The 12,838-nt window shown below is 40.3% G+C and overlaps 1 protein-coding gene across 2 annotated transcripts in view; it reads right to left on the reverse strand.

Annotated features, from left to right (window-relative positions):
• Positions 1–4,353: 4,353 nt before the first annotated feature.
• The window catches only part of appa (amyloid beta (A4) precursor protein a), a 90,021-nt gene continuing 81,536 nt past the window's right edge, over positions 4,354–12,838 (reverse strand). For both annotated transcript variants that reach the window (XM_048602950.1, XM_048602949.1), the window contains 2 exons: positions 9,445–9,591; positions 4,354–5,468 (listed from right to left, as the gene is read on the reverse strand). In XM_048602950.1, coding sequence (XP_048458907.1) covers positions 5,367–5,468; positions 9,445–9,591 — 249 coding nt within the window. In that variant the 3' untranslated portion in view covers positions 4,354–5,366. The remainder of the gene's footprint in view (positions 5,469–9,444; positions 9,592–12,838) is intronic.

Raw genomic sequence — 12,838 nt, forward strand, 5'->3', positions numbered from 1 at the left:
GTTTGAGAACAGGTAAGCTTTCAAATGAGGGCCTCAACTTAAATAAAGGCAACTACAAAGGTACGAAGAAACAGTTGTCTAAAACAGGCTGGGAAAACAGTCTACAGGAAAGTCTGGATGAGCAGTCGCAGACATTTTAGCTGATATTAAGCTAATAATGCTCTGCAAAAATTTATTCCGATCAAAAAGGTCTCAATGAGAAGGATCCAATCAAAAACAAATGTATACAAAGTGGCAAAAATTAGTGGTAATCCAGAGGACTGGGAGTTTATTTTTTTTAAGGAATCTGTAGCAGATGACTAAAAAGCTGATAATGGAGAAAATTGATTCTGAAAGTAAATTGGCAAGTAGTATAAAACAACAAGCAAAAGCTCCTACAGATAAATAATAAATATGAGGTAAGAGCAGGACTCTTGGGGGGACAGATGTGGGGAATTGCTAATGGGGAGCAGGGAAATGGTAAATAATTTAAACCAATATTTTGCATCAGTCTTCGTGGCAGAGGAAACTGTCTACATCCCAAAGATAACAGGTAACCACAATGCGAAGGGGAGGAAAGGTCTCATAACAGTTTGTCTCACCAGGTACAAAGCAGGGGACAAACTAATGAGACTAAAAGCTTGCATCCAAGGATCTTGAAGGAAATGGCTGCAAACACAGTGGAAGGATTGGCTGAAATATTTCAGAGCTGGAGTCCAGGAGGATTCCAGTGATTGGAAACTACTAATGTGATGTGTTCAAGGAGGAGGACAGAAAGCAGAAAACTACAGGTCAGTTAGTTTAACATCTGCTTCTTTGACAGGAAGAATCAAAGGCAGACTATTACTTAAATGGAAAGAAGCTCCAAAAAAAAAAAGAGCACCACAAAGGATCTGGATGTTACTGTGCGTGTGAAACAAGAAGTTAGCATGCAGGTACAGCAAGTAATTAAGGCAACAAACTGAATTTGGCCGTTATTGCTAAGGGTTTGGCGTTTAAAAATAGGAAAGTTTTGTTACAACTGTACAGGGTGTTAGTGATGCTGTACCTGGAGTACTGTGTATAGTTTTGGTCCCTGTATTTAAAAAAGGGATATACTGAAGGCGGTTCAAAACAGATTCACTAAACTGATCCGTGGATGATGGGGTTGACTGATCAAAAATGGCTAAACACCTTCAGCCTTTATTCATTGGAGTTTAAGTGATCTTATTGAAACAAGATTCTAAGGTTTGATGCTGCAGATGTTGGGAAATTTCTGCGAGTGAGGGTACCTCTAACAAGGAAACACTTACAGAATACAGGTACGCTCATTTAAAATTGAGACAGGAAGGAATTTCTTCTCTCAGAGGGAAGCAAATATCTTAAATTATCTGCCCCAGAGATTGGTGAAGGCCCGATCAATGAAACTATTTAAAGGGGAGATAGATTTTTGAAATTATTGTAAGAGGTGTTGAGACCTGGGACAAATCAGCCATGATCTTCTTGAATGGTGGAGCAGATTTGAGGGGTCAAACCACCCAGTTCTGCTCCTATTACTTATTTTCTTACATGCCCTGGTTAGTAGCAGCAATCATATCCACACAAATTAAAACAAAAATATATTACATTTAAATAAAATTAAACCATAGAGAGCTATGCTCACGATGTTCAATTTGGGTTCCACCAGGGGTCTTTGTTTCCAGACCTCATTAAAGCTTTGGTTCAAATATGGATACAAGAACTTAAATTGCAGAGATGAGGTGATATTGAGACAGCATCTTGTGGTGCAGTAGTAATGTTCCTATCTGAGCCAGGAGGCCCAGGTTCAAGTCCCACACGCTCTAACATCTCTAAACAGGCTGATTAGAAAATATCTTTGAGTGCTGCATCAAAAAAAATGAAATCAATCGCTATCAGGGAGGATTTGATGCATGCCTGCCAGAAAAGATGGTTTTGCTTGTTGGAGGTTAATCATCACAGCCCCAGGATATTGCTGTAGGGGCTTCTCAGAATAGTGTCCCAGACCCAATTATAATCAGCTGTTTCATCAATGACTGCCAGAAGCTGTGATTTTTGTCAATAATTGCTGTGTTCAGTACAATTCAAGAGCTCCTCAACTGTGGCAGTCCATTTCCATATCCAAATGCAACAAAATCTGGACAACATTCAGGGTTGGGATGACAAGTGGTAACATTCCTATGACATAAGTACAGAAACGAATATCTCCAGCAGGAGAGAATCTAACCATCTTCCCAAGGACATTTAATTACCTTGCCATCACTGCATACCCCAATAACATGTTGGGACTTACCACTTATCAGAAACTGAACTGGACCAGACAAATAAAGGTAGTGGCTACAAGAATAGGTCAGAAGCAGGGAATTCTGCAGTATTTAACTCACCTCCTGACTTTCCATTGCCCATTCACCATATATAAGGCACAAATCAGGAGCGTAATAGAATTTTTTTTTTTTTTTTATTATTCACTCATGGGACTTGGACTTTGCTGGCTGGCCAGCATTTATTGCCTACCCTTAGTTGTCCTTGAGAAGGTGGTGGTGAGCTACCTCCTTGAACTGCTGCAGTCCATGTGCTGTAGGGAGACCCACATTGCCCTTTGGGAAGGATTTTAGCCCAGCGATAGTGAAGGAATGGTAATATATTTCCAATTCAGAACAGGGAGTGGCTTGGATGCGGTGGTGCTCCCATGTATCTGTTGCCCTTGTCCCACCAAGTGGTTGAGCGTTTGGAAGGTACTGTCTAAGGATCATCGGTGAATTTCTGCAGTGCATCTTGTATATAGTACATACCATGTAGTATGTAGCATCACTGATGGAGGGAGTGAACGCTTGTGAATGTGGTGTCACTGAAATGGGTTGATTTGCCCTGGATGTTGTCAAGCTGGAGTTGCTCTCTTCGAGGCAAGTGGGAGTATTCCATCACATTCCTAGCTAGTGCCTTGTAGATGGTGGACAGGTTCTGGGGAGTCAGGTGGTGAGTTACTCACCACAATATCCTAGCTTCTGACCTTCTCTTGCAGCCAGTGTATTCACATAATGAGCCCAGTTTAGTTTCTAGTCAATGGTAACCCCCAGGCTGTTGATGGTGGGGGATTCAGTGATAGTAACACTGTTGGATGTCATTGGATGGTGGTTAGATTGGAGATGGTCATTATGTGGCATGAATGTTACTTGCCATTTGCCAACTCAAGTCTGGACATTGGATCATGCTGCATGTGAACATACACTGCTTCAGTATCGGAGGAGTTGTGCATGGTGCTGAACATTATACAATCATTGGTGGACACCTCCACTTCTAACCATATGATGGATGGAAGGTCATTGATGAAGCAGCTGAAATGATTGGGCCTAGGACTCTGAGGAACTCCTGCAGAGGTGTCGCAATGCTGAGATGACTGACCAACAACCATAACCACGTTCCTATCTATCAAGTATGACTTCAACCAGCAGAGAATTTGCCCCCGATTCCAGTTTAACTAGGGCTCCTTGATGCCATAGTTGGTCAAATGCAGCCTTGATGGAACTCAAACTGGATGTTGCTGAGCAGGTGCTGCTCGATAGCACTGTTGATGACACCTTCCATCAATATGCTGATGGTCAAGGGCAGATCGACAGGGTGGTAACTGGCTGGGTTGGATTTGTGTGTACAGGACATACCTGGGCATTGTCAGGGCCTATAGCTTTTGCGGTATCCAGTATTTCCAACCATTTCTTGATATCACATGAAGAGACTCAAATCGGCTAAAGACTGGTATCTGAGCTGCTAGGGACCAATAGAGGAGACAGAGATGGATTATCCATTTGGCACTTCTGGCTGAAGATTACTGTAAATGCTTCAGCATTACCTTTTGTTCATTTTTCCATCATTTATGATGGGATTATTTATGGAATACCCTCTACTTCCCTGGATGAGCAACACTGGAACAAAAAGCTGGACACCAACCAGGACACAACAGTTTGCTTGATTGGATTTCCACACACCACCTTAAATAGTCACTCCCAGAAACCTTAAGAGCACTTGGCAGCAGTGTGTACCATCTACAAGATTCACTGCAAGTAAATGACCAAGGCTCCTTTGATAGAACATTCTAAATCTGCAAACTCTTAACAGCTAGAAGGACAAGGGCAGCTGGTGCACAAGAACATTACTCTATTCAAGTTCCTTCCAAGTTATGCATCATTCTGACTTGAAACTTGTTGCCACTCATTCATAGTCACTGGGTCAATATCCTAGAATGTGTATGTACATCTCTTGGATTGCAGTGCTGGATCAAGATGGTTGTTCATTATCACATTTTCTAAGGACAACAAATATGCCTCACTACACAAATTGAAGGTGTTTTAAAGAAACAAAACTACGGTATTCAAGCCACAGTTCATTAAGAATCGTGTTAAATTTATTTATGTAATACATTGTAGAAAGCCATTCTTAAAGCTACATCTGTACAACCCATCTTATCACTGAGAGCACATCTCAGTATATACATCTGCTTCGAGCATGTCCCCATGAAGTTGCTTGCTCTGTCATGGGGGTATGCAGGTCACAGGGACACATCTAATATAGTTACATTCAGAAAAAGAATCAAAGATTAACATGGGTAAAAGATTCGAAGTAAATGACGCTGAAATTGGTACACAAAACACAGGCACAAGAAATCAGACATTTCCTTTATTCTGCAGCTCACAGACACTGTACAGCATCGAAGAAGATTCAGTTTAACAGCAGCTCCCTTGCAAAGAAAAAAAATGTCCTGTTGTGTTACCTGGAATAATCAACACTAACACTACAATTTTACTGCATAGTAAGCCTGCTTTTTCTCATCTCTCTGCCCTATTCCATCCCTCCCACCCACCCACCTCAAAAAAAGAAATACCAAACCAGCATGGTATCCGCTCACCTGCAAAGCAGTTAAAACTGACCAAGACAGAAGCACCCACATAACCCCTCCCCACCGACTTTAGCACGAATATTTTAAAGCATGTCGCAATTTAAGGAGGACTTCATAATCTGCACAAAATCACAAGATTACAGTACAACCTGCTAACAAACTACATGATAAATAGCAATTGGGTAGGAGACAAATATCATCATGCACTAAGTACAGAGAAATCCTAACAATTCACAAAAAAACATTCATTAATAATCATGTAGTGAAACAGTTAAAATGCTCATCAAGAATACATTTGTTTCGTTTCTTAATTTTCGCTTCTTCCAGTTCAGGCATCTACTTGTGTTACAGCACAGCTGTTCAAAAAAGGCGAGAATGAGCAGAATAATGGTACACGGAGTGTCTTGGGCAAACTGAACACCACACGGTAGAAGCTATCATATGCTGTCCAGCTTGGGAGATTATACTACTGTTTAGAACGGACGTGTCAGCATTTTTTTTAGTTTTGCATCTGTTCAAAGAATTTGTACGTTGGATTCTCATATCCATTTTGCTGCATCTTTGAGAGGTGGCGTTCCTCTGGAGTTACAGCAGCATCAACCTGTTGGCAAGAGGCAAGGAAGACTTATATAATTTTGTTCATGTTTAAAAATATTATATCATGCGGCACACTCCCTTTGAAGGACTGCACTGCCTGAAAGCCATTTTGGGGCTGCATGTTTTTTATTTATTCATTAACAGGATGAGGGCGCCGCTGGCTTGTCAGCATTTATTGCCCATCCCCAATTGCCCAGAGGGCATTTCAGAGTCGACCACATTGCTGTGGGTCTGGAGTCACACATAGGCCAGACCAGGTAAGGATGGCAGTTTCCTTCCCTAAAAGGACATTAGTGAACCAGATGGGTTTTTCCGACAATTGACAATGGATTCATGGTCATCAGTAGATTCTTAATTTTAATGAATTCAAATTCTACCATCTGCCAATGGCAGGATTTGAACCCGAGTCCCCAGAACATTATTTGGGTCTCTGGATTCACATTGCAGTGATAGTACCACTAGGCCATTCCCTCCCCACTAATGCAGAGGCAGTGCCTAAATTGTTAGCAACCAACAGGAAGTAAACCCAACCATTTTTTTAAGCAAATTGGGTCACCAAGAGCAATTGCAGTCTGTGTTCTAATTGGAATTTTCTACTTTCAAAGGGTATTACTGAAGATAGTTAAAACCCGCCACACAAAGTCATGAAAGTCAAGGATGAGATGGCTATTATAACAACACCAAGATTAAAAAAGACAAGCATTTATAAAGCACTTTTCAATTCCACTAGATGTTTTATACCCCATGAAGCATATGAAGTGCAGTCACTGTTGGAATGTGGCAAATGCAAATTTTCACACAATAAATCCCAGAAGCAACAATGTGATGATGAGATCAGATGTTTTCAGTTGTGGGTTGAGGGAAAGCATTAGCTAGGATACCAGGAAAAACTCCCCTACTCCTTTTCAAAGTAGTGCCATGGATCTTTCACAGTCCTCTGGGGGATTCACAATAAGGAGTCATCTGAAAGGCAGCATTTCAGATGCTGTGCTGCTCCCTCAGTATTGCACTTGGAGTATCAGTCTGCATTGTGCTGAAGTCTCTGGATCAAGATTAAAACGCTCACGCTTCTGACTCAGAGGACAGTATGCGACCCATCTAGACATACTTGATAATGGATAAATATTTAACTGGAAAACTGATGATTCATATTACTTTTTTTAAATTTGGTAACAGGATGTGGGCGTTGCTGGCATTTATTGCCTATCCCTTAGATCCCAAGGGTCTGAGCCATACGTAAGCCAGACCAGGTGAAAACGGCAGTTTTCCTTTCCTAGAGGAAATCAGTGAACCAAACAGGTATTTATGACAATTGACAATGGTTACATGGTTGCCGTTAGACACATTTTTTACTGATTTTAAGTTTCATCATCTGCCAAAAAACATAGAAGATAGGAGCAGGAGGCGGCCATTTGAGCCTGCTCTGCCATTCATCACAATTATGGCTGATCGTCCAACTCAACTGCCTAATCCTGCTTTCTCCCCATAACCTTTGATCCCATTTTCCCCAAGTGCTATATCTAGTCACCTCTTGAATACATTCAATGTTTTGGCATCAACTACTTCCTGTGGTAATGAATTCCACAGGCTCACCATTCTTTGGGTGAAGAAATGTCTCATCTCCGTCCTAAATGGTCTACCCCAAATCCTCATACTGTGACCCCTGGACCTCGACACACCCACCATCAGGAACATCATCCTTGCATCTATCCTGTAAAATTCTAACAGAACTGGACATGTGTCTACGAGACCACCCCGCAACCCCCTCATTCGCCTGAACTTCAGTGAAAACAATCCCAACCTAGTCAATCTCTCCTCATATGTCAGTCCCGCCATCCCCAGAATCAACCTGGTAAACCCTCGCTGCACTCCCGAGAGCAAGAGTATCCTTCCCCAGAAAAGGAGACCAAAACTGCACTCAATATTCTAGGTATGGTCTCACCAAGGCCCTGTATAACTACAACACATCCCTGCTCCTGTACTTGAAACATCTCACAATGAAGGCCAACATACCATTTGCCTTCTTTACCGACTGCTGCACCTGCATGCTTACCTTCAGTGACTGGTGTGCAAAGACACCCAGGTCCTGCTGCACACTCCCCTCTCCCAACTTACACCCATTCAGGTAGTAATCTGCCTTCTTGTTTTTGCTTCTCAAGTGAATAACCTCACATTTATCCAAATTATACTGCATCTGCCATTGATGTGCCCACTCACCCAACCTGTCCATATCATGCTGAAGGAGCTCAGCATCCTCGTCACAGTTCACCCTCCTACCCAACTTGGTATCATTTGCAAACTTGGAGATGTTACATTTTGTTTCCTCAGTCAGATCATTAATATATATTGTGAATAGCTGGTGGGTAGGATTTGAACTCATGTCCTCAGAATAATTGCCTGGGGTCTGGATTGCTAGTCACCACCACGCCATAGTCTAATTTAAAATAAAGACTTGAACACTGAATGCAAGTCTTTATGGAGTTATATTCAAGCTTTCTTTAAGGGAAGCTTTGTGCTTCATATGGTCTACCTAGTAAAAGAATGTCAACATGATCTCTTCCCAATTACTTGAGCATGCTTTAATAACAAGCAGTCCTCATGGAGGCATCTGTTTGCTTGATGATAAGTTTTAAAAAACATTAAAGCAAAGACAAGGAATACTTTGATAAATATGGAAAAAAATATTTCAGTGCTTGGTAGATTAAAAAGCATAAATTGTGTAAGGTATTGTTGGTGGCTTTACTGGGAATCAACATGAATTGCAAAAAACAAGTAATTGAAATTCTCTTAGAAGATCCAAATGCAATATAAATGTGCTAAAATAATGCCACTGTGGGAATCTGCTGCACTGTTCTGCAATCATTCTCCACGAGATTTCACTGCACTGCAGTTATCAGAGGCTGTTAGATATTATTTGAAAAAACCTAGTACTGAACTTTCTAATTGATCCACCTCATCTGTATTCATGCTTCCTACACTGTCCCCAACACTGCCTGTTAATAGTATGATAATGTATTGCCTGATGTGGCACTTTGCCAAATAGCAAGATTCTATGTTCAATCCCTGCTCTGAGTACAGATGGTTCATCTCAGTTGGGGCCACAGTAGTTTTGGGAGTTGGGGATGGGGGTGGTTAAGAGAGAAAAACAGAGGGAGGAGGTAGAACTATAACTGGTTTCAAGATTCTAGAATTGGGGTAGTCAAAACAGAAAGCTGACTACTAAGCTTTGAAAGGGTTCTTGCAACACACCTCAGTGGTGCAGTGGAGAAAGAGGCGATCTGTGTAGGGCATAAACCAATTGGGGGCGAGTGGCCTGTCACTATGCCGTGAACGCAAAGTAACCTGATGAAAGTAAGCACATAGGAGTATGACAGGCTGTAGTGTGAAATTAGATAGCTTGCTCATGTACAGTTTAGGCATACAATGGAGATGGTGTAAAGAACCATATGTGATTTATAGCACATGAAACTATATTGCAGCAAGAAATCAGGAGAGTGCAAATTAAGAAAACCAAAAGATCTACAAATCCAGTTGTTCATTTACTTTCAGGCACAAATGTTTAGTTAACTGCTGAGGCAAATTCATGTTGCTTTCACAGCCTAATGTCAAGGCTCAACCTTGAATGGGCCGAGTGACAGGGAGTGTGCCATCCTGCAACTAGTTCCTACACTTACCACCATCAGCATTATTTATTACCCTCAGACTTCAGTTTTACATTAAAACCCTGGAGGGAATGACAATGCTAGTTATTGAGCTCATCTGAGTAATAAGAATTTGCTTGCCAGAACCAATCATTTGCGCATGAGTAATGGTTACTTGGTCAAAACAGCAATAAATCAAAATCTTCAGTAAAGCAAGGGAGAACACTGGTTGAGAGGAAAAAGATTCAAAACAAAGACAGCAGCGTTTAAAATCAACAGAATGAAACGATATCTATCACTGGTTACGTGAGTTTAAATGGTTGGTAAATAATTACCTACCTCAACAACACCATGGTGAATAGATGTATACTGCTTCTTTTTCAGCATCACCAGGGTGATGACAATCACTGTTGCTATGACAACGCCACCAACCATGAGACCAATGATAGCTCCTTTATTTGATCCAACATCCTCTGGGAAAAACACCTACAAAGAAGAATTACACATTAGATATAACCCAAACTCAACTGTTCCTGTACAACATTCATGAGGCAGCGCCCTGTATTAGATTTTTGTACTCCAAGAAAGCGGTGTGTTTTAATTTATTACAGGAATAGATTTTTTTTAAAAATTTCAGCGTGTGTCATTTATACGTTATAAATGCAGTCACTTGTATCATTAGCAAAAATATCTGGTCTTATCTATACTGTATTAAGTCTCAAACATCTAAAGACGCTTAATCTTTTGAGACCTGTTGTAATATTTCATAAAACCACAAGACTGCAGCTCGTGTTTATTTGGAAAGTATCATGCATCTGCAGATTCTGAATGTTTAACACACTGCCTAAAGAATTCAATTTCTGTACAGACAAGCCAAGGTGTCTTTTTAAAATGGAAAGGATTCTCATTAACATTCAGCATGGCCTCCCTTGAGTATAACCCTGCACTGACTGGTTGCTAAATTAGGGTAATCTTCAAAAGGACATATGCAAAAACACACACACCAAACTACAATTATGCCCAATTATGTCAAAGCAGTGAGAAAAATGGTTCTTAAAATAAAAGATGTGATCGTGCCTATTCTGGACTCAGTGCAGAGTCTAACGAATTGTTTAATTATCAAAATTAACACTAAGGTGTCCATTTCAGACATTTGACTGCATCTGGTTCCTGAAACAGCTTAAAAAAACACCTAGTGCTCCAAATTAGAATTGTTATGGTTGAGCATTGATCTAGGAAGCAATAACATTGTCAACTTTAAGTGATAAAATCTTCAATTTTTATCTAGTTTTTGAAAACAAAGCAGCATTGACACAAATGAGGTAAAAGCATCTGTGTTTGAACTGTCTTGTAACTCCTTCCCTAAAGTAAAAGTACTACAGCTGTTCAAGAAGATAGTTCACCACCACCTTAAGGTCAATAAACTCTGGCCCATCCAGTGACATCCAGAATGAAAGAATTAAAAAAAAAAATCCAAGGTCATTACCAAAACTCACATTTATATAGTGCCTTTAACATAGCCAAACATTTTCAGGAGAATAGCAGGAAAAAAACTGACACCAAGCCACAGATGGAAATATTATAACAGAGGATCAAAAGCTTTCTTGAGTTTTTGGAGCATTTCAAAAGAGGACTGAGATAGAGTGGGAGGGAGGGAATTCCAAAACTGACGGGCTTGACAGCTGAAAGAACATCTGCCCAAAAGGCGGATCAATGAACTTCAGGGATGTTCAAGAAATTAGATTTGGAGTAGGCTGAGAAAGGGCTAGAGGAGATTACACAGAAAGGGAAAGGTAAGGCTCAGGAAAAATTTAAAAACAGGAAAGTAATTTTTAAAAATTGAGACATAGCTGAATCGGCTGCCAGTGTAGGTCAGTGAGCACAGAAGTGAAGGGGACTTGCTAGGAGTTAGGGATATAAGCAGCTTAAAATTGTGTTGTCTCTTTATTTGACTATTACAACTCAATGACAACTAAATTCCCACATTTGACCCTCCATAAACTTTTTGGATGTCTAAGATCTCTCTGCATTCTGCAGTCTCTATCCAGTTAAATAGCTTTGTGATTTTCTACTTAAAAGACGAAATAAAGAATCTCACATTTTCCCACAATTTTAAATGCATCAAATTATTGCCAACTCACTTAAGCTACTGAAATTCTTTTGCAGGCTCTTTTACTTTATCCAAACGCCAGGAGTGTCCAAGCCACATTTTTAATTTTTTGGGTCACTTCTGTACATTCTAACAATCCACAACACTCACATTTAAGTGTTTGCTGGCATCAACAATTCACCAGTAACTGCTGGTAAGCATATGCTTACCTCTGATTTTTCTCATTCTGCACATGCATATGCTCAATTAGCAAGCCAATATTTACATTTTTCTTTAAAAATTTGACACCTTTTTTATATTTACCAATACGTTCCTTCATTCAAATCTTTTCATTTTTATGTGCCTACTAGCTTACCACTTTTTTTACATGTCTTGGATGTCAGCAGACGCAGCCCACATTTTATTGCATACTGGCAAGTTACCCAAGATGGTGCTGAATACCATTTGAACTGACTACAGTCTTCACAGTTAAAGTTGTTCCAAGAATACTGTTAGATGGGGAACTATAGGATACTGACCTATGACAAAGGTAGAACAACATTTGAACCTATTCTGCTATTGAATAAAATAGTTAAACTATGCCACTTTCCTGTCCTTGCCCCTCCATGAGCCAAAATTTATTAATCTCAATCTATTTATCAATTCAGCTGAGGTACATAATTCTAGAAATTCTCAACACTAAGTGCAGTTTTCCATTTTAATTCCAACCCCTTAATTAAGACTTTTCAGCCTGCAGTATCAGTTTCTCAGCATTGACCCCATGATTTTGATTTTTTTCTATCTTTCGAAAAGACCACTTATCATTCTTCGACACTTCAATATATGCAGTGTTTAGGACAGGTCAGGGTGGATTTGAGAAATTGGCTCTGGGGTGTTGGTCCTGGGAACTGCAAAGGGTCTGGGAGAGGTGTTTTTTAGGGTGTGTGTGAAGCAAATATGGAATCTGTTTAATTCTCAGGAGTTAGAATATGTATTTAACAGTCTATAACATAATTCATCAGAACTATCCAAAGTCTTAGATTTAATTTCTGACCTTTGGAGGGGTCCTGGCATAGAGGAATTCCCCAGACAATTTCTTTGGAGTGTGCTGCAATGGGAATTCTGCCGGCACCCCATGCACAACTCCCGATTAGATGGAACAATGCCCATTTAGCCAGCAGAAAAGTTGCCCGTATATTGTTAAAGCCCTCTTGCAATTAAAGCTAACATACTTAATATAACTAACATACCTTCCTAATTGTTTGCTGTACTGAATAGCAATTCTGTTCGTATGCAAAGATCTCCCCAATGCCTCTGAATACCAATGTTTGCTTGTTTCTCACTTTTAAATCTTCTTTTCCATTCTTCATATCAAATTGGATAGTTTCACACTAACCCGCATTAACCTTCCTAGCTGATCACAACAGTTAGTATCCCTTAGCTGCCTCTTTTCATCCACCTCATGGTTCACACTGCCTTCTAGCTTTTTATCTCCAGCAACTATGGATACATTATTTCAGAGATAGCAGGAACTGCAGATGCTGGAGAATCTGAGATAACAAGGTGTAGAGCTGGATGAACACAGCAGGCCAAGCAGCATCAGAGGAGCAGGAAGGCTGACGTTTCGGGCCTAGACCCTTCTTC

The sequence above is a fragment of the Rhincodon typus genome, chromosome 11 (genome assembly GCF_021869965.1).
Source record: "Rhincodon typus isolate 14 chromosome 11, sRhiTyp1.1, whole genome shotgun sequence".
In the NCBI taxonomy this organism is placed as follows: Eukaryota; Metazoa; Chordata; class Chondrichthyes; order Orectolobiformes; family Rhincodontidae; genus Rhincodon; species Rhincodon typus.